We start from the raw sequence: 22,593 nt of genomic DNA, 5'->3' as shown, positions 1-22,593 counted from the left end.
TACCGATTCAGTAGGGCATGAAGGAATCCATGCATATTACAGAATGATGACTGAAGAGTAATGGGGGTATGCCTATACACTGTTCAAATTCTTAAGTCCACAAGTAAAATATATTGCCTCAGAATTTCTGACTCTAACTTGGGACTTGGGGTGAGAGTGGGCATCCAAATACTATGGACAGGGTGGTAGACATTAATTATCTTTTCAGTAAAAAAGAAAAATCATGGTTTTTATCCATTAGTGAATATAGGTTTTGAAAACAAATTAAAATATTCATGCATACAAGAAGAAAAGAAGCATTGAGCAAAGCCAGCATCAAGGGTATCCTAAGAAAAGACTTGGAGTCAGGGTTTTAATAATTCTAACCAAATATGTGTTACTTAAATTTTCCAGAAAAAATATCAAGAATAATGTAAATAATAATAGAAACAAGACAAAGTAGAAACCTTGAAGCATGACCAGGGGTTGGCCCTTGGACCAAAGCCTGATTTTGTAAATTAAGTTTTATTGGTACATAGTCACTACACTCATTCAATTACATATTGTCTAAAGCTCCTTTAACACCAAAAAGGCAGAGTTCAGTAGTTATCAGTAGAGACTGTTTGGCCCATAAAGCCTAAAATATTCATGATTTGGCCATCTACAAAGTAAGTTTGCCAATCATTGTTATTAAAAACCAATGAATACACCTAAAGAAAGACAAGAATATGTTTAAAAATATGTATAGAAAAGGTAACTAAAGCAATAATACTAAGAATTGAGTGGAGGGAAGTATAAACTATAATACCTACTCTACCTTAGAGTACCACTTATACTACAAAGCCTAACATGAAGAAAGACTTTTAATAATTGAAGCTGTTATTCAGTGGGTTTCGAAAATTTCTTACTTTCTTTAGATTTTTTATGATTAATGCCTTAGATATGGCTTGTATACCAATATAAATGTAAGCCAACCTAATATACCTAAGACTAAAATGGTATCTCAATGATTTTGAGAAGCTATTCCACAAAGACAGTTTTGCTACACTATACATTTGGGCAAGTATGTAATCAACTTAGTTGTACTAGATAGCCCTAGCTGCTATATGAGTACAGACAAAGAATGAAAAATGTTTTCTCAAGTTATAGAAAGCCAGATTCATAACCATCCGTCACTTGCCCAGGCAAGTTACTGATAAACTCTGCAGAAAAATAACAAACAGTGTGTCCTGCATCTTGACTGTTGAAAATGAGATTCTTTCTCTGATGGATGTTAGCAGAGAGGCTTGTAAAAATGCATTTCCAACTGATTAGTTCAGAAGGTGTCAATCTCATACAGTTTTATGACCTACAGACTACCTGCCAAATGTACATTTGCTTTTTACAAACTAACAAAAATGAATGACTAAATTTGAGCATTCTTCTTTGGCAACTGTACCATATATTGCCTAAGGGAAGACCCTGGGAGAATTGTAGGGGGAGGAGCATTTAACCTTTAATCTACCAGATAAATGAAGTTAAAATTAATATTTGAAAGTACTTTTGCTTGTGAGTAGTTACAATGTATATTAAAGAATGAATATATGGAAAAATCCTTTAAGAATATTAAATTGTTGTGTTAAATTTCTCTTCCAAGTATATGTATAACCCATTTTAAATCCATTGAGTAAGAATTCCTAAGTGAAATAGCTCAGAAAGTACATATTAAAGAGTCCCCATAAAATCTCAACTGTCATGAATTGCTATTGAAAGATTTGGAAATTTTCAATTGTTTTTGAAGCCAGAAATGATATTAGATCAATAGGTAAATAGTCTACTACATTCAAAATTTAAGTCTTAATAACTATGCTTCTATTTTGAGAAAGATGGGAGAAAAAATACAGTGTTTTATGTTATTATTGTATATTCTCATGAAAAATAAAACTATATCATAGTTTAATTTTTTCCACTAGAAATACTGAAAACTGTCTGAAATTTTTCATCTTCATGGCCTTTTGGCCAGGAAAGAAATATTTTACTAAATTCATGAAATTTCAGAGCTAAGTTTCATTTGATTTTCTTAAAACATGATTTTAGATTTTTGTCAAAGGAATAAACATGTAGCTTCAAATAATTAATAACCCATTAATTTAGGAATGTGTAAGATCTTATACATGAAAATGTAAACTATCATAAAGCAAAAATAAATAATACCTCTTAGCAGAAATTCTGACCCATACATTTTTATGTGTACAGAAATTGTGGGTAAAAAATTAATTAAAATATTAATGTGAAGAAGAGTCCAGCATCATAAGTTTAATTCAAGTGTCCACTTCCAGGTTTCCCCTCACCTCAACTACAAGGGAAATAGGGAAGAAATCTTTAGTTACTCTCTCTGGATAAGCTAGGCTTCTTTCAGTTTCAAGTGACAGAAAATCCATCCCAAACAGGAAAAAAGAGGACACCTTAGCTTCTATAACTGAAAAATCCAGAAGATCAAGTGCAGCTTACTGTAAAACTCCAAGAATGTCACTGCATATGACCTATTGGGGTTTTTTTTCCACCCTTGGGCACTTAACTCTGCCTTTTCTGTGGTGGCCTAATTCCTAGATATGTTCAACAGTGGCAGCAAGATTGCTGCAGCAACCCTAGCTTCAGAGCTGTGTTCAAATCCAATGGGGCAGATGTGGCTGAAGGACAAAGAATCTCTTTTCTGATACTTCCTGAAAATCACCGTGGGTAGAAACATGAGATCACTTGTACATTTCTGAACCAGACATGAAAGGGGAGACACACATGGGCTGAGAGTTGGAAAGGGCCCAGGCCTCCTTGTCTCGTTTCTTATTTACCTGTGTGAGTGACCTGTTTTCTAAACTGATAATTAATTCAGTTTTGTCTATTTCCTTTTGTCTCGTTATGCTATCAGATAATGAAGGGACAAACTAATGCTCTATTCATAAGTGTGACCTGAAGCAAATAAATGGCTAGTATGTTTTAAAAATATATTTTTAAAAACACTTGTATACTTAGAGGTCATCTAAGTATTTTCAGCTAAGTTTACCATAACAGGGTCACAGTGAGACCTTATCACTTCTTATCACTTCTCATTTCTCCCAAGAGTAATTAAAGTCTTTGGAAACTAATTTTCATTAATCTATACTGAAAAAATGGAGCAGATCAAAACTTATATATTCAACTGGTCAGTAAATAACAGCCTTAAAGGACAATGTATCACACTGTCAACCCAAGATACTCATCCACTTCTGGGCTGATGATATGTTTCAAAGTGAGTACAGTCATGCATGACTTAATGCTGGGGATCCATTCTGAGAACTGCATCACTAGGCAATTTCGTCACTGTGTGAACATTGGAGTGTTTTACACAAACCTAGATAGTGTAGATCAGTCACTTAACATGGCCTTTTGATGTAATCAACAAAGATGATAAACATGAGATATGTGAGGCTGCTGCCAGCATAACATGGACACTTTTATAGTAAACTTTTTCATTATACAAGTAGAAGGGGTAACCTCTAAAATAATGACAAAACTATAGCATAGTAAATACATAAACCAACAACACAACCAGTTATTGTCATTGTCAAGTAGGATGTACTATTCATAATTGCATGTGTTACACTTTCCTATGACTGGCAGTGCAGTACGTTTGTTTATACCAACATCACCACAAACATATGAGTAGGACACTACACTGCAGTGTTATTATGGCCACATCACTAGGCAACAGGAATTTTTCGACTCTGTTATAATCTTATGGTATCGCTGACTTACACGCAGCCATCATTGACTGAAATGTCATTGTCCAGCGCATGACTATGGACTATTGAACGTAGTTGCCTTTTGAGGTTCTTAGAGAAGGCACTAGCAGATTCTTCTATCCATTACTCCATTTATATCACCAATACTGTAGGTCAGTTTTTCATTACTGATTTCTTATAACTTCCACTATTATAGCCAATTTATATTTACCACTTTTTAGATTAATCCCTGCATATAGGAGTTCAGGCTACTTTGTGGGAAATACATTGATTTCATCTGGAACACACTTTAACCTTCCTTAGGGGAACGATTTCCTTGAAACATGGTTGGCTAATCTCATCTTTTTACCCCCTTTGATTTGAACTCAGGGCCTTGCACTTGCTAGGCAGGCACCCTACTACTTGAGCCATACCTGCAGTACTTACGCATTAGTTGTTTTTCAAATACCATCTTGTGTTTTTGCCTGGGCTTGCCTGGACTGTGATCCTCAAACATGCAGCTTCCTGTGTAGATGGGGTTACAGGTACACCTCACCATACCCAGTTTACTATATTAACTCCTAGTGCATTTCTGTAAAATACAGAAGGTTTGAATAATGATACTTATAAATAATCCATATTACTTCATACAAATAAGTTGTTCCAATCAGTAATTTTTATTTCCTACTCAGAGTAAATGTTACATGATTTTTTTCACCCATCTCCAACCCAAATATTTACTCTCTATGAAAGCTGATGCACATATTGCATTTGTATTTCATCTGGTTTCAGAAAGTAAAAGTATGCCTGATAGAAACTACTATCAAATAAGGAGTGGGAAATCACTTGATAGGAAACAAACCAACCAGTAGACAAAAGTTATCCTAGTTGTAGTATAAAAAGAATTCTCTTAAAGGTTTGCTTCTGTCTCTGCAGATGGACTCATTGACTGTATGGATCCTGACTGCTGCTTACAGAGCTCTTGCCAAAATCAGCCCTACTGTCGTGGATTGCCTGATCCTCAGGATATCATTAGCCAAGGTTTACAGTCACCATCTCAGCAAGCTGCCAAATCCTTCTATGATCGCATCAGTTTTCTTATTGGATCTGATAGCACCCATGTGATACCTGGAGAAAGTCCTTTCAATAAGAGGTTAATGCATCATTTATTTATGTGGATTTGTAGGGGTCTTAGCAACAGCTATACACACTTTATGTGAAATCTTGATGAGTGTGTATTTGAAGAAAGTAGTTTATTTTTTAAACACAGTTTTTCTGCCTTCAGCAAATTCTTCACCAAACTTTGCATTTCAAGCATTTTTGACACAGTTCACATTGTCAATTTCAATACCAATACCTGAGCCATAACAGGACATTCCATTAAGGAGTCAATAAATCTTCATTTAACAAGTTGATTTTGTTAGCGCAGTTGGAAACATTTCAAAAGAAGCAATGAAAAGACCCCAAAAGGCAAATCAGAAGTGCATTTTTTTTAGCTGAGCTCACTAAATAATATAAATTATGAATTAATGTAATGGAACTGCTAACAGTGTGGCAGGAAAATTGCAAAAGCTGTTTGGTGCTCTACAGAGCAGTAATGACCTGAAAATAAACCAGTAAGTGAAAGCAGGTGTCTCATGTCTCACTGAGCAGAAGAAGATGATTTACACTAGAACTCCTGGGTCTGCAGTAATTTCACAGCATTAATGCAGTTAGACCCAGCAGTTGATTAAAAGTTGTTGCACAAATGTTCCTTATTGCCCCCTTAAATCTTGTATTCCTTGGTCCCTGCAGATTTACAGATTGCCTCAGAATTAATTGGAAAGTATACTTTTCTTCACGTAAGTCATATGTATGACTTAGGAAAAAAGCATAGAGTTTATCATTTTAAAAATTCATCTCTAAATTACTGATCTTGATAATGCTCCAAAAAAGATTTCAACAAATAAAAACCCAGGGTAAACACAAGGCATTTGGAGAATGTAAATTATACTGAATTAAAAAGGGCATTGTCTTGGGATTATTTCAGGTCTGGTTTTTGTGAATAACGCTTGATTGTGTGTGAATAGTGTTATTTTATCCTTAGACTGAATTATCTATAAATCATGATAATGTGGACCTGAGAAGACAGGTATTCACTCAGATTCTTCTGCTTCTCCCACAGTCTTGCATCTGTCATCAGAGGCCAAGTACTAACTGCTGATGGAACTCCACTTATTGGAGTAAATGTCTCATTTTTCCATTACCCAGAATACGGATATACTATTACCCGCCAGGATGGAATGTGAGTTAGTTCCTTCACACTACCTCTGGTTGAAGTATTTTAAGTATAAAACTAGATATTCCTCCATCATCCGTCATGTTTTATTGTCTTTTTAAGTGGAAACGCTTAAACTGGAATAATATATAAGGCAGGATTTAAAGTCATCTACTCGTGTACTTTAAAACTTGGGATTTTTTTTTGTGTGAGTGTGTGTTTTGTTTTGTCTTGTCTTGTTTTGTTTTAGAAAGGGTTTTACCATGTAGCCCAAATTGCCTTGGAACTCACTATGTAGCCCAGGCTTGCCTGGAACTCATAATTCTCCTGTCTCTGCTTCCTAAGTGTTAGGATTAAAAGTATGCACCAGCACACATAGTTAATTTCACTTCCTAAGGCATTATATAATACTGTGGTTTTGTCAGAGAATGTTCTTTATCTTAGAAGATCATGTTGAAATATTTAGGGGTAATATTTCATAATGTCTATAGATTAGGCTCAGATGGTTCCAAAGAGTAGATAGAAAGCCTATTTGGAAAAAATGTTACCAAATCAGTGAATAGATAAAGGATATATAAGTATTCACTATATAATTCTTTTAAGATGTCTGTGGATTTGAAAATATTTCATATAAAAATTTGGACAACTTATTTTCCATATAAGTCATATTAATTTAAGGAGTTGAAAGTTGACAGTTATATGGAATCCAGACAATTCACTCAGTATATCTTGTTTTTTCTTAGGTTTGACTTGGTGGCAAATGGAGGGGCATCTCTAACCTTGGTATTCGAACGATCCCCATTCCTCACTCAGTATCATACTGTGTGGATTCCATGGAATGTCTTTTATGTAATGGATACACTTGTCATGAAGAAAGAGGAGAATGACATTCCCAGCTGTGATCTGAGTGGGTTTGTGAGGCCAAATCCTATCATTGTGTCATCACCTTTATCCACATTTTTCAGATCTTCTCCTGAAGACAGTCCCATCATTCCCGAGACACAGGTAAATACTATAGCAAGCATTACTTTTACATAAGAGATTTTTAGATCATCCAGTTACCGAAGAATTTTTTTTAAAGGATCACAGGATTCCAATGCTATGCTAAATAACTCCGTAGCATGATGTATGTGTGTTAGAGAACATAATTAAGTTTAAAAATGTTCTGGAAAGATAATTTTTTTCCAAAAAATACTAATTTTCTCAAGATAGTATCTAAAAAACTTGGTATGTCATATGCGCTAATAATTTCTAGTTCCCCACTGTTTCCCACAGTGGGGAAAAAAATCTAACTTTTTAAGAAATAATCATACCTTCACTATTCATTTTATGTACTAAATATCTGAGGATAGTTTTCCTTTCACGTATTTAGAAACAGCTTCCAGATCTTAAAGCTAGGACCCTAGGTACCATAATAATGCATAAATAGCTAAATAAAAATATATGGTTTTTAAAGTCCAACCACACATAGCAGCTTTGTCACATTCATTCAGCAAATATTTGTTGACTACCTATTCTGTACCAAGCTTGTTATTTAGGAACAAAGTGGTAAACTAGATAAAATACCTGCTCTCAATGTACTTACCAACTGAGAGTGGAGAGACACTAAACAATCAATGTCTCAGGTTTTGCTAAGACATATTTAAAAAGAATTAAACAGGGTAAAGTGGATGGAGGTGTGATTTTATACAGTGTAGTCTGAGAAGATCCCTTTGACAATGTGACATTTAAGCAAGAACTTTGAGAGAAAAGTAAGTCCAGGAAAGAGTTGAAACTACAGATACAAATTTGGAGGGAATCTGCATATAAATATTCTTAAAACATGGACTGAGATGCCCTGGGGGAAGAGGGAAAGTGTAGATAGAGGTGACAAAAACAATCAAAAAGGCTTGCAGGCAAATATATTATTCAGAAGTGGTGTCTAAGTGATTTTAACAGCCACACAGACTTTGAGTTGAAGCTTTAGGAACTTCGTTGTAACCTTTTCAATGTAATAAGTTAAGTACATCTTCCTCAAGTCCATCCAGCAGTAATTCTGAATTTCTTAACCTTAAAGAGACTTAACCTAAAGGCAGTCTCTTTATAGCTTGATAAATTTCTAGTGAAATTTACTCATTGCAGTGGGTTTCAAATAGCCAACAAGTCCATGAATACAGGGAGACTTTCTTCCATTCCATCCTACAGTAGGCAAGCATTTAGTGAAATTTTACTGAGGATCAATTATGTACATGGTACTCTACTAGGCTAAAAAGAATAATAAATGTGGACTCTGCATTGTAAATGTGGTGATGAACTTTGAATGAACAACTGGAAGTTCAAAAGAGAGGTCAGTTCCTGAGTAAACCAAAGAAGACATCACTCAGAGGGTTGACCTTAAAGAGGGATTAGCCAGGAAAGGGTCAAAAGCATAATCCAGATTGAAGAAAATGTGTGGGCGACAGTGAGGTGGTCACAGCAAGTCCTCTTATATAAAAATTGTACAGTGATGTAAATGTAGAGCGTATAAGGGGAAAGAGGCAGAACATGGTCCTGGGGCCAGATTATGAATGGCCCTGACATGCCATCAATGGAGACCTTGAATTTCTTAGGCATTGTATAACTAAGAAGCTAATGGGGTTTGGGTTTTTTCAAGGGGTGGGGGTTGGTTGGTTTTCAGCATTTCTCTAATGCTAACTCAAGGGGCTTTTAAAATGCGTAATTGACAGAAGATGAAATCAGTGAACAGGCTATTGTCAACTGTTTTTCCATACATGACCAGAGCTCAGAGAGAGGGCTTCTCTCAGTCTCAAAAATAGTAGAACTGGAGAAGAGGAACCAAAATTAGATGACGATTTTAGAAAATGAAATTGTCAGGATATAGTTTCTTGAGTGTTTAATGGTGTCAGGAAAGGGGTTAAAAACTGGTGTCACTGGGGAAAAATAGGCATAATTTTTCTCATTTTGGCAGGATACTTTTTCCTAATAATACAATATAACATGGTATGGATAAATTACATGGGAGAAATGCATGCTTTAATGAACTGAATTACAAATATTTGGTCTATGGAAGGAGGTTAATGATGACAGAGACAATAATCGGTTATTAAAATTAGGAATAACATGATATTTTGAAGTAGAGAAGCAAGTCCTAGAAGTCACAGGAAATGCATATTAATGAAAGATTTCCTTAAAGTATATTTTAGAGCTCAATCCCTTACATTTTCTTTGCCACTCAAGACACAGAGAAATCTATTTTTCAAATTAACCCCTGATATTTCACCCTGATCATGGGAGAACGAGTTCCCTTTGGGAACTTGATATTTTACCCTACAGGTACAGTCATATAAAAGTACTGTCAGTCTTAAATTTCATAGCTCCCTTGGATCTGTTAGAGCTCTAAAAAGTTTCTGTATGTTCATAAATTATTTTGCATAAGACAGTTCTATGACTGTTAGCATATTGGTGAGGAAAATCCCTGCTATAATAAATTGGTGGCTCTATGATAGCAACACCTTCTTAATCTATTACAGTGCATCACATCACTTATGCCAGCACTGACTTATGGGCCAGAATGGAAGTTTGTTTAGTACATTCATTCATGCTATCTCCCACCATTTGATTATGTCTAAGACTACATTGTTCTTAGTTTCAGGGGTTTTTACTTAAGTTATTAGAATTTGGAGGTGACAAATATGTATACATCATTCCTAACTATTCTATGTGAGAAGTGTTAGAAGGAGGCAAAACACTACTGAACACTGAATCACCATTTCAAGACTTTTAACAAAAAGCCAGCTCTTTGTGTCTAAATAATGAGCTCTCATGGGGCAATATGAGGAAACCTTTAAGAATATGATTTAATTCTTAATAGAGAAACTGATGAGCTCCTGGCATAGGTTCTTGAACATAGATACTCTTGCACTTTACGATATATATAGTAGGTCTTGAAAAACTGTTATTACTTATCAAACTAATAAGAGCAATGGGAGAGAGAATCTGAACTCTTTAGAAAAATTTTATATACTATACAAACTACACTTTTTAAAACAATGTTTTGGCATAATATATTTCTCATTTTACAAATTTCTTGATATTCATTGAGCTTTTCACACTGAAGGCTAAACAGTGGAGTTTAAGGATATGATTTAAATATATATATAAAGGAGATAATCTTTATACAAATAAAATTCACTTTTTACAGTCTGGTTTCAAGTCAAAAAGTATATTTTGATTATCTTCTGTGTGCATTAAAAATATTAGTTGCTCTCCAGGTAAAATTGTATATAGCTTTAAACATTGCTTCATTTATCATAATAAGCAATAATGAGCAAATAATGAGCATGATAAGCTCAGTATTTAAGTATGAGAACATGCTGTTGTTACACTACCTCTCAACATGGTATGGATATGGAACTTGCTATTATTTAACCCAGATGAATTGATTTGTTTTGTTTTGCTTTGTCATTCCTATCTTCATAGGCAGTGACCTATACCTAGGCTGATGAGGTACTAGCATAGGTTTAATCCCTAAAGGAGCCAGCTAGTGTAGACCAGATCTTTGGCCAAGACCACATCCCTGTTCTGAGCTAACCAGCTTGCAAATGTTGGCTCTAATCTCCAGGGTGACTGAGGTAAAAGATGAGTCAGTGAGAATCTGCCGTGACTACCAAACTAACAAGTCAGTACATGTCAGCCTGATGGCACAGTCACAGTGTCTCCTGTATGAAGAGTAGCACCTGAGGTATGATTAGCTAAGAATAAATGACAAGAGGCTTTTAGGAGGAGAATATGGGGCTGGCAGCAGAGTTATTTTTAATTATTCAAGAAGATAACAGCTCGAGTGTTATTTGTAAAGAGTGCCTCTTCTGTGTCTTATTTTAGGTACTCTGCTAGGTCTGTCAAATACATTTTCTCTAGTAGATATGGCATACATGACCACAGAAAGCATACTTCTGCTTTCTCCACACCCAGGTCCTCCATGAAGAAACCACAATCCCAGGAACAGATTTGAAACTTTCTTACCTGAGTTCCAGAGCTGCAGGGTATAAATCAGTTCTCAAGATCACCATGACCCAGTCTGTTATACCCTTTAATCTGATGAAGGTGCATCTGATGGTAGCTGTGGTCGGGAGACTCTTCCAAAAGTGGTTTCCTGCCTCACCAAACTTGGCCTATACTTTCATATGGGATAAAACAGATGCATATAATCAGAAGGTCTACGGTCTGTCTGAAGCTGTTGGTAAGTTCCATGTCTGTCTCCTCTGCATTGAAAATGTGTCTTGAAGTCAGAACTATCATAAAATTGGTTGTAATCTGTGGCAACTCAATGAATAAACAGATAAAGCTGCAATAAGGTCATCGTAGCGAAGTTGTAGGCTGGCTGGTTTAGATCCACCCTTCAAAACGTAATATAGCTCATGTAATGAGAAGAAAATAAGTATCATTTTTTCTTTCTAAAATTATATCTTAGACAAATGCTCTGAAAATTTTAGTTGTCATATTCTTTTTTCTTGTTTTCATATTTATTTTCTTACTGTGTCCCTTTTCTCTTTTGTACTTTTCTTTATAAATTTACCTTCCTAGCTTTCATCATCCTTTTTCTGTATTTGATACTGCAGTAGTTTCAACTCATAATGATAGTTATCAGACCAAATTTGTATCTAAGCATTATTTCAGCTCTTTTGACTAGAGGGCCAGTCAGTTCAGTGAAAGAACATTGTAAAACATCAAGCCATGTTTCATTGAATGACTGGACAGTGTAATCAAAGTTTGACGTGTTGGGATCCCTTCAAGCTCAAATTGGTTCATCAAAAACATAAGGACAACATGTTTTTTGTTCTATTAGTTTTTACCTGAAAGTAAAATAGATTACCTATTCTGAAATTAACATATAATTTATACTTGAATTATTTGCATCAGTCATTTAGTTGCTACTTCTCCCTTTACTTTTTTCTCAGTTTTTAAATCCACGTTTCATTATGAGCCCTGAAAAGTTTTTCAGTTGTGAATTTTTCATATTAATTTGCTGCTAGTTTTGTGTCTTCCTGATATATGTAAATATAATGTCATAATCTGACTGTCTTTTCTGTTCTGTTGAATGTTACTTACAGTATTTTGCATCATTAAATGCTCTTGGAAACTAAACAGCTCAAATAATTCCAATAGCAGACACTATCTTTAGTTGTTATCATCTAATCAGTATTTGGGGCTACCTTATCTGACCTAATTATTTAGCTAGTCACACAATCTGAACTTCATTTTGTGCTGTGAGCCCCTTGTAAGAAAAAAAGTGCTCTTTTTCTATTAAATCATAGAAAACATTTGGAGATCTTTTTTTAAAAAACTCATATGGTCAAGTCTTCTTATATAGAAAATAAACTGTACATAAGTAGTGGAAATACAGTATCAGAACTCAGTTGTGAAAAGAGCATTTTTTCAAAATAATGAAATAAATTACATTTGCTGCTGTACTTGAGAAGATGAACTGTGATTTGTTTTGATTCTAGTGTCAGTTGGATATGAATATGAGTCATGTCTGGACCTGACTCTGTGGGAAAAGAGGACTGCCATTTTGCAAGGCTATGAATTAGATGCTTCCAACATGGGTGGCTGGACCTTAGATAAACATCACGTGCTGGATGTTCAGAATGGTGAGATCTTGTTCAAAGACAATTAATATTGTCCACCTCACACTGGTTAGAACATAGCAACATTTCGTCCTATACATGCTGTAGGATTAGAATTGTCCAAAAAAATAATAATAAAGACATATTTTTAAGGACTATAAAAGCCTGAAGTGGGAACTGCATAATACTCTTACTGAGCTTTAGAATGCGCGTCACTGTGATAATTTTCCACTAGACTGTAAGTGATTGGTGCTGCAATGGAAGGTCTCTATGTGGGAGTCTTCACCGCAGTCATCTACGAGTGTCTAATGCTACATGAGTCAAGGAATGTGAACTGATTGCTTTAGAAAGCTTTACCAAAAATAGAGGCAAGGCAATTTTTTTTTTAAGTAAAGATAAAAATCCATGTGACTTAACCAAAATATTTCTAATAGACTTTTAATTCTTAGATAATTAGTGTATTCTGAGTATCTAGATTTTTTTTCAGTTCTGCTTAGACTGTATTTGAAAAAAAATCTCTTACTCAAATAGTTACATACATTTGACTTTGTGAACATGAGAAAAAATTAGAAATGAACAACCTGAGGAAAAAAAGCAAAAAGTAGAAATAATACTTGATATCACTGATGGCAGACCTGGTAATATGATAAGGAAATGTGCTCTGCATGATAAAAGCGAGAGCACACAAGGAAGGGGTGAGGATAGGTAAGATACCTAAAAAACTAGCTAGCATTTGTTGCCCTCAACGCAGAGAAACTAAAGCAGATACCTTAAAGCAACTGAGGCCAATAGGAAAAGGGGAACAGGTACTAGAGAAAAGGTTAGATCAAAAAGAATTAACCTAGAAGGTAACACCCACGCACAGGAAATCAATGTGAGTCAATGCCCTGTATAGCTATCCTTATCTCAACCAGCAAAAACCCTTGTTCCTTCCTATTATTGCTTATACTCTCTCTACAACAAAATTAGAAATAAGGGCAAAATAGTTTCTGCTGGGTATTGGGGGGGGGAGAGGGAGGGGGCGGAGTGGGTGGTAAGGGAGGGGGTGGGGACGGGGGAGAAATGAACCAAGCCTTGTATACACATATGAATAATAAAAGAAAAAAAAAAAAAGGAAATGTGCTCTGGAGAAACATGTTTCAGATATCACAGCCCAAAAGAGATACATGACTTGAAAAATATGACCAGCTTCCTCTCACAAAGAATACTACTTGTAGTCAACAATTTCTATTGACTTTATTGTGTTTCTGACATTTTCCTCACATATTTGTCTGCATGTCGGATAATTTAAAGGTGATTTGCTAGAAAAGCAATGCTAGGAATCTCTCTATATAGCTATCCTTATCTCAACTAATAAAAACGCTTTGTCTCTCTTCTCTTCAACAAAATTGGAGAAAAGGGCCGAACAGGTTCTGCCTGGAAGCGAAGTGGATATGGAGGGGAGAGAGTGGGGGTGGGGGGAGGGGGAGAAATGACCCAATGTATGCACATATGAATATATGAATAAAAAGGAATAAAAAATAAAATAAAAACATTAAACTTTGTTGGTTAAATGCAAAAAAAAAAAAAACCAGACCCTTAAGGTAACCTATTTTAGCCTCCTATCTTTAACCATATCATCCTAATAACTTTCTCCTCTTCTGTACAATTGCCAGATGAGGAAATCTGGCTACCTTTCAACTTCGTAGAGGTTTTTGGAAGGTTCTGAATGTTAAATTGAGCACATAAGTTCAATATTTATGACTAATGGCTACTTTTTCTGATTTAATATTGCTTCAGTGTTCATTCCATTTTATAAAAGAAAAAGTTGTGAGTATTGGAAAGGATACCTCAAGTGCACTTGAGCCACACACCCCAGTCCTTTATGCTTTTGTTTTTCAGATAGGGTCTCATGCCTTTGCCTGGGTCAGCCTCAGACCATAATCTTCCCACCTCTGCCTCCTGCGGGCACCACAATGCCCAACTTGTTTTTCAGAAAGGGTCTCGCCAACTTTTGCATGGGCTGGCCTCTAACTGCAATTCTCCTGTCTGTAGAGTAGCTGGGATTGCAGGAGTGCTCACCATGCCCAGCCCTGAGAGAACGCATTTATCCAAATATACTTGGTCTAAAGCTGTTTGCAAGCCAATATTTGAAAATTCTGGTGCCTTACCTCTAGGAGATAGTACTCACCAAATCAGTAGTAAGAAAAAGAAACCAGAAGTACCCTTCCTACCTTTAATTGTTCACAACAGTGTTAAGCTCTTTGCCTTTCCTAATTGTGTTCTGGACATCAGGATGCAGTTCAGTTTGCACCCCAGAAGGTTGGAAGCTAAGCCCATAACTAGTGCCATATGCAGCACACACATTGGGAAAGTGGACTCTCTACCACAAAGGCTTCTGCATATGTTATCTCAGAGCTTCTCTTGAATCAATGTTGTCTGAAGCAATGGTAGTTTCAATCTGTTATGTAAAGAACACAAGACTTACTCATGGTCTTTCAAAGTGCAAAGCCATGTGACAACCATGCTTATAGATGCTCTTGATTAAACTATTTAAAGTTATATTTCACACAGTTTGCACATATTTCGAAATTCCTTCAGAAGTCCTCCATAAACAAAATGAAGAGAGGGAACCTCTCTAGATGTATTTTAGTTGTTATGAGACTATAGAATAAAATTCATAACCAATTAGCTATAGGATTTCACTAAGGAGATTATAAACCAATAGGGAGAGCACAGGCAGAGTTCCAGGAGATCTCTAACTCACCATTGTTGGGATACTTGACACTCAGTATCATATTCAGGTAGATTAGGAAACTTCTAGATGGTCTGTGTATGGATATACAAAATAAATATATACAGACACATACTTTTTATTATTGTTGTACTAGGGTACATTGTGACATTTACAAAAGTTCTTATACTATTTCATGGTTGGGTTCACCTCCTCCATCATTCTCCTTTATCTCTCATCCCCCCATTCCTGGAATAATTTCAACAGGTCTCTTTTTCCATTTATATACATGCAAACATATATATCCTAAACCATTAAAATATCAGGTCAGATGTAAAAATTGAACTACCCAAATTGTGTCCTTCAAAAATGTTATAAGTTATTTTAAAATGTGAAATAACCTAACAGAGGGTGAAGTGATTGTGATAACAAATTTTATCCAAGAACGGTTTGACAAGTAGTGGTTTTCTAAAGCGACATGTGTCTAATTGAATAAACAAAGTGATTTGTAATCATGACATGGTGGATGAGCTATAGAAATATATTACAGAAGAAGAGAAGACAAAAATGTAGACGGTCACAGGTGTTTATACAGTCATCTTGAAACACGGAAATAAATATTCCAATATTCATCATTCTATTCTGTCACAATAGAGGAGAATCACGAAGGGCCAATCGTTCAAAGTAATGACTGAATAAATCAGGTATAGCAGAGCATTAGGCTGACTTGTAGGATTCTTCTGATGAAAATTATAGAACTGGCTTTTATAGGAAATTATACTTCCATAATTGTCAAATAACGTAATCACAGAAAGAAAAATCTTAGGTATCATTAATGTATTCTTTGAATATTCAAGGCAAAATGCATTTCAGCTCTTGTTATGATCCAACCTTATTTAAATTATTTTCCTTAAATTTGAATAAACCTATTTTATCTTTCCTGATTTCTTTATGTAAATTTGCTGTGATTATTACATCACCAAAATAGCAAAGCATTAAAAAAAGTAATCACGGAATGCACCTAAAATGTGCTGAGCTCTAAAAGGGAGCCTAATTATTCTGATCACTTCTTCCCTTTAAAATTATCCCAAAGTGGAAGAAAAAATACTTCCCCAAGTTTTCATGAGATTATTCTTTTAATAGAATATCTGCTAAGACATATAGTCATTAGCTGTGAGAACTACTTTGAAACATAGAACATCTAATAAATATATGCAGCTCTAACGCCAAAGCAGCAGGTGGTTTATACAGATAATAAGACATTGAGAAGTGTCATAAAATATCCATGGAATAGGAGCAGCTGCCCATCCAGTGTAAATCAAGCCAAAATGAAGCCATTGATCTATATGTGGTAATGATAAAATAAGTAAAGTTAGAATCTCAACTCAAATCAAGTTTCTAACTTTGAAAATATTCAATATTCCTTTGGAATTTTTTTTCCCAGATTTTCATTGAAGACAACAAAGAATTACACTGGTATTTTGTCTTTGTAAAATTATTGGCACTTCAATGCCGTAAAGCAGAATTTACTTTAAATAATAAACTGGCCTTCCAGAACAATTTTGTTATATTTGACATTTTAAATAATGTCATGTAGATACATTCTTATATCAGGTGAGAGTATAAGAATATTGTTTGACAGTACAGTAGAGTTAAAATAGGCCTCTATTGCCCAGGAGTATACATCAGTGATAGAGGGCATGCTTAGCAGATATGAGGCACTGGATTCAATTCCTAACACACACACACACACACACACACACACACACACAAAATCCTCTATTATAATTAAGTTTTAGAATCTTCATAAATATTTTCTAACTTTGTTTTCCATAAATTATTTTTAACTAATGATAAATTCATAAGAAAGAAATTTATATTCTTGGAGTGCATTCTTATTAATCAGGATAATATGTAATACTTTCAGCATTGATTAACAATTAAGCAAACTCATTATTCCCTAAATAATATTATATAGAGCATGGTTCTCAAACTTGGCTACACATTAAGATCACCTGGAGAGTTTTTGAAAATTTGAATGCTGCGGCTGCACCCAGACCAATTAAATCAGAATCTCTCAAGGTGAGAACCAGGCATCAGTAGTATATTTTTATAGGTCCCCAGCACAGTTCCAATGTGTAGCCAAGATTGAGAATTATTGATGTTGAAATTTTGGGTTTTCATTTTTCTTCTTAGTCCTATGTTCCTTTTAGCAGACATTCTTTAAATTGATAATAGCACTTTTTAAAAATATCCTATGTACTTTAGTTATCGTATTTTACACTTGGTAATTGAATAGAGCTCTTCCCAATAGAAATCTAATCTAAATCTAAAAGGCACTGAATTGTAATTAGATCTATAGTGACCTTATTTACTTTTCGTTGTTATACCTTAACATAAGAAAAATGCATTTTCTGTCTTCCAGGTATATTGTACAAGGGAAATGGGGAAAACCAATTTATTTCCCAGCAGCCTCCAGTTGTCAGTAGTATCATGGGCAATGGACGGAGACGCAGCATCTCATGCCCAAGTTGCAATGGTCAAGCTGATGGGAATAAACTATTGGCCCCTGTCGCGCTAGCATGTGGGATCGATGGCAGTCTATATGTAGGAGATTTCAACTATGTTCGGCGGATATTCCCTTCTGGAAATGTAACAAGTGTTTTAGAACTAAGGTATGTCTTTCCTTAATTTGGGATGCCCTTTAAAAAATGTTGAATGTGATACAGTAATTTATTTATTTAAACATACCTTCCCAAATGTTTAAAACTCTCCCTTGAAAGAAGTCAGTTCTTAAAGAGCTTAACTAAGTTCTTAACACATATATAGTATCATAAATGTATAAAAGAGTATAAAATCACCTAACTTAAAATATCTTACTGATTCCAATGAATTTTCTGTGCATTACAAAGATAAAACTGATTTTTAAGTCACTTTTACTTTCTTTAGAATAACCCTATGGTATAGGTATTCCTCTTTTATTTCACAGTGGTTACCATGGAGACATAAAATATTTTCCTCTGATATCAGATGTGATAGTAAGTGAACTAAGCCTGTGATTTATATTACAGTATGGGATGTTCAAGTTAGGTCAACCCATTCGTTAGCCATGATGGCAATAATGAAAGCAGCATGCTGTGATCCTGCTTTGTTTAACTGTGATTATCAGATCAGCCTGTCTTGTCAGTTATTTGATAAGCCTTGGCCTGATAAAATTGTCAGTGTTATATTTCTGCTTAAATTCTCAATTTCCCATACAAACATTTATCTCATTATATTTTAGAAACCTTTTCTAACATTGCTTTTTTTTTTTTTTTACCTTTTTTATCTGCTTCCACCAAGAAATAAAGATTTTAGACATAGGTAAGCATCTTGCCTAAAGATTATTACATGTTTTCAACTGTACTTTTTACATTTCAATGTGATTCTGAAATTGTTTTCTAATAACATCATCATGAGAGAGGATACTCAGTATCACAGAACATACAAGGAATTAAAACTGCTTAATTGAACTGTTATACAATATATTGCAAAATATATTATGTGATTTAATCTCAGAAGTATTCTCAAGTTGGTTCATAAAACAAATATTGTTATAAAAATACTATAATAATATCTTTGTATAGCAGAAGAAGAAGCCTCAGTTACTGACATAATCCAAGCCATACTGAACCAAACCAAATCTGAAGCACAGTGGAAAAGTTTAGGGAGGCCTGTATAGCTTGTCCACTGTCAAAGACAGATCATGTTTTATTGAGCCCAAAGCATATTCAGTTTGGGAGATTCAGTACAAGTAAAAGAATCCAAAGATATTTTACTTAGGCAAATTTGAAAAAGCATATGACGATATGGACATGTGCCAGGGCCCCTGGCTGAGCCCAGAAGGGATTCAGGCAAGTTCAGGGTCCAGAAGCTTAATAAGCTTTATTAGCTTCCTTATAAATTCAGCTCTGCCTCTGATTTCTGTTTCCCTAAGTTGGAAGAGTTCCTAGATTCTAGAAGCAGAATTTCCATTGTCATTATTATAGAAGAAAAGATCTTCTTCAAAGCTAAAAGTGAATATAGTTGAAGTAAATATATCAACTCAAGTTTTTCATATTTTGTTTAATCTATACACTTAACTAGAGAAGGTACAGTGAAGGCTTGTCTGGATACTTTTAACTGAAAGTTTTCCCTCAGGACAGCCAAAAAAGGAAAAACGATGTTTTAAAGTAAAGCTAGTGACAGGTTAGACATGGTATAGCTAGTTTGGCCATTAAAATATCTAATGCTATGATATCAGTTTTAAAACTTAGTGATATTCTTTATCATGTTCTTTAGATGAATAAATCAACGTAACCCATTTCAACTGTTGCTTAAAAATTGACAACTAGCAAATAAGAAAGTCCTACTGAAAGATTTATAGCTGTTGCATATCAGAATGACCAGGCAAGGTCCCATAATCATGATCCCATATTGATCTTGTATTTTCGGCTAATGGCTCAGTCACATGCTAAGATTAACACTAAATCTCCCCAGAATACTGAGCGTGCAAAGCTCTGCTATTAGAAACCACAGTACAATATCAAATTTTTTCTGGCCTTTCTGTCTTTGTAGCTGTGGATAAAGACTAACAGGTGTACATGCCACCACCATGTGAAAATGCCACAGGTGATACAGAGAAAACTATCAAAGCAGCTACCTTTTCACAAGCTGGCTGTTAGGTGCCAGATGCTTTATATATGTTATTTCAGCTCCACACAGCAATCCTTCAGGTTTTTAAATGATGTAATGGAGGCTCCAGGGTGTTACATATCTCCCCCCAAGATATGTAACTAAGAAAGGGGGAACAGTTTTGAACCACTATGAAATACATGTTCTTTCCAGTGCATCATACCGCCTGTTTCTATGTGTGCCAATGGCTAGGGGAGATTTCCTAGTAATGTAAAATGCTAAACTTATTTCACAATTATTTTGCAGATCACTTAGAACTATAATCTCTTTCTCTGGAAAAAAAATCTCTGAGGTTAGAGGGACAGTATTATACACAGTACTTTGTAATATGAACTCTTTATGTACTAATTCAATGTTCGGCAGTGATGCTCATTGTACTCCCTCTCTCATGATTCTCCATCACCTTTCTCCTCTGTACATCATTATGGCCAAATTTGGACTTCCACATTTCCTTTATGTGCCATGCATGCAAAATACACTGTTGGGACTTTATACTGATATTCAGCTGTACAGATTCAATCAATGTTAACTGATTACTTACCGTGTACTTTAACACTTACCAGGTACTTTGACAAATAGTAATATAAGACAAAGCCCTCAGAAACTCACAAATAATAAGGAAACTTGGTACATACGTGGTAAACTAAATAGCATCACCAATATTATTCTTTGACATTTAACAATATACTTGGCTTATACCATGAAGGTAGTTTTTCGGAGAAAATGTTTACTGGGTAATGGAAGTATGGTAAGGAAGTTTCATAAAAGGGTTGAGACTTGACCTGGGTATAAAAAGAGGTCTGCTTAAACAGAACAGCAAGAAGGAAAGAGAACAGTCATGGACGAAAAAAAAGTATGGAAGGAAAGAAGGGAGGGAGGGTGGGAGGGAGGGTGTCTACCTCTTTGTGTTATTAAAAAAAAAAATCAAGAGAAAACTTAAACATTTAGCAAATACCTGGCATAGTCTACATACTCAATATATTTAAACAAATATTTTTATAAGTCAACAAAGCAAGTTTAGAAACAATATATGCTAAGATTTGTGAAATGAGGCTGGATTTTAGTTGTTCTTCAGCCATTTGCTCTGTGTCTGTTAGCAGACTTTTGAAGTTTAACGTATTTATCTGTAAAATGAAGGAGTTGAACAGGATTGAGCATTTGTGTCTACAAACATGCACTCAGCAGTAACTCTCTATCATCAAAACTGAGTTGTTGCTATTTTCTCCAATCCTGTTCCACTTGGCCAAAAGAGAACTTTTGTATTTTTCTCCTGGATTGACATCTTAGTAAATTTTCCCAAAGTCAGTAAATATCAGTTGTTCATGTGGTCTTTCAGGATAAAACTTTGGAATTATCTTTGATACACCTTTGTTGTTTCAAATACCATGCAAATCCAATATCAAGTTCCATTGGCACCTACCCATAAAATGAATCCAGAATTTGATGACTTTACCTTATTATCAGAGCTACCTTCTAATCCAAGTCACCATCATTTCTGACACTGAGAACTGCCATAATCTCTATTATGTTGGATTTGTATAGGATATGAAACAGCAAAGACATATTAAAGATAATTCCAAAGTTTTTGTCCTGGAATACTCAGTGAATAACTGTGCTATTTACTGAATTGGGGAAATTCTTTAAGAAACCCTATTCTACTTAAGAATGGCACCAAAATGCAAAATTGGCAATTTGGATATGCCAAAGAAAAGTTATAAAGTTCTTCCTTTAATTGAAAAGGTGAAAGTTCTCAACTTAATGAAGAAAAGTATTGTATGCTGAAGTTGCTAAGATCTTTGAAATTATGAAAAAAAATTCATGAGGGGAAAAGGCTAACAAATAGCAATTGAGGGGGTGGATTTGATCAAAGTAAATTATATGCATGTATGGAAATATAATGAAACCTCTTTGTATGATTAAGTTATGCTAATAAAGTGTTTTTTAAAAAGGCAAAAAAAGAATATAGAACAAGCAATGTTACTGGGGTCTGTGATGAAAGAAGCAAGATGTTCTAAGTGATCAGATCCTCCTGAATGGAGCAGGGGATTTCTGCAGGTGATAATGAGTGGCATGATGAAAGTGGATGCCACTTTGGACTAATGAAGGAAATAATCAAAATGTTGAATAAAAATAGACATATGGACTTATTATTTTAAAATTCAGAGAGTATGCTATTATATCAAATTAATAAATGCTGCTAGGATATTATATATGTCCTAAACTATGCTTTAGTGAATAGATATAAATACTACTCAATCAACATATTAAATTTTTTACCTAAATGGAAGCTTCTAAAATGATTTGAAACTGTGTTTCTGATATTTTAAACATTTCCCCCCACCCCGATGCTTATAGTATTAGTTTGCTATCAGACTCCTCCAGTAAATTTTAGCTCATTGTTGTTCTAATTCTTTAAAATTCCAAAATAAAAACCTTAAATTAATTAAGTAAATCCAGCCAAGGGGCATTTAAATATGTAGGACTAAAACTTAACTTTGTGAATTTTATATTACCAATGAAAAGATCAAAGAAAGTATCTATTACAAAACTGTGAATTTGAATCAAAGTTTAGATATAAAGTTGTAAAAA

At 34.7% G+C, this 22,593-nt stretch overlaps 1 protein-coding gene across 30 annotated transcripts in view; it reads left to right on the top strand.

Moving 5' to 3' along the window:
• Nucleotides 1-22,593, top strand: part of Tenm3 (teneurin transmembrane protein 3) — a 2,373,066-nt gene that overhangs the window by 2,306,515 nt on the left and 43,958 nt on the right. For 23 of the 30 annotated variants that reach the window (XM_074054923.1, XM_074054922.1, XM_074054920.1 and 20 more), the window contains 7 exons: nt 4,653-4,869; nt 5,881-6,000; nt 6,717-6,978; nt 10,924-11,191; nt 12,459-12,602; nt 17,717-17,966; nt 18,634-18,654. In XM_074054923.1, the coding sequence (XP_073911024.1) occupies nt 4,653-4,869; nt 5,881-6,000; nt 6,717-6,978; nt 10,924-11,191; nt 12,459-12,602; nt 17,717-17,966; nt 18,634-18,654 (1,282 nt within the window). The remainder of the gene's footprint in view (nt 1-4,652; nt 4,870-5,880; nt 6,001-6,716; nt 6,979-10,923; nt 11,192-12,458; nt 12,603-17,716; nt 17,967-18,633; nt 18,655-22,593) is intronic. The other 7 variants (XM_074054924.1, XM_074054921.1, XM_074054919.1 and 4 more) reach the window with 1 other exon arrangement.

Source organism: Castor canadensis, chromosome 14 (assembly GCF_047511655.1).
Source record: "Castor canadensis chromosome 14, mCasCan1.hap1v2, whole genome shotgun sequence".
Classification (NCBI taxonomy): domain Eukaryota; kingdom Metazoa; phylum Chordata; class Mammalia; order Rodentia; family Castoridae; genus Castor; species Castor canadensis.
This window is presented reverse-complemented; position numbering and strand designations above follow the sequence as displayed.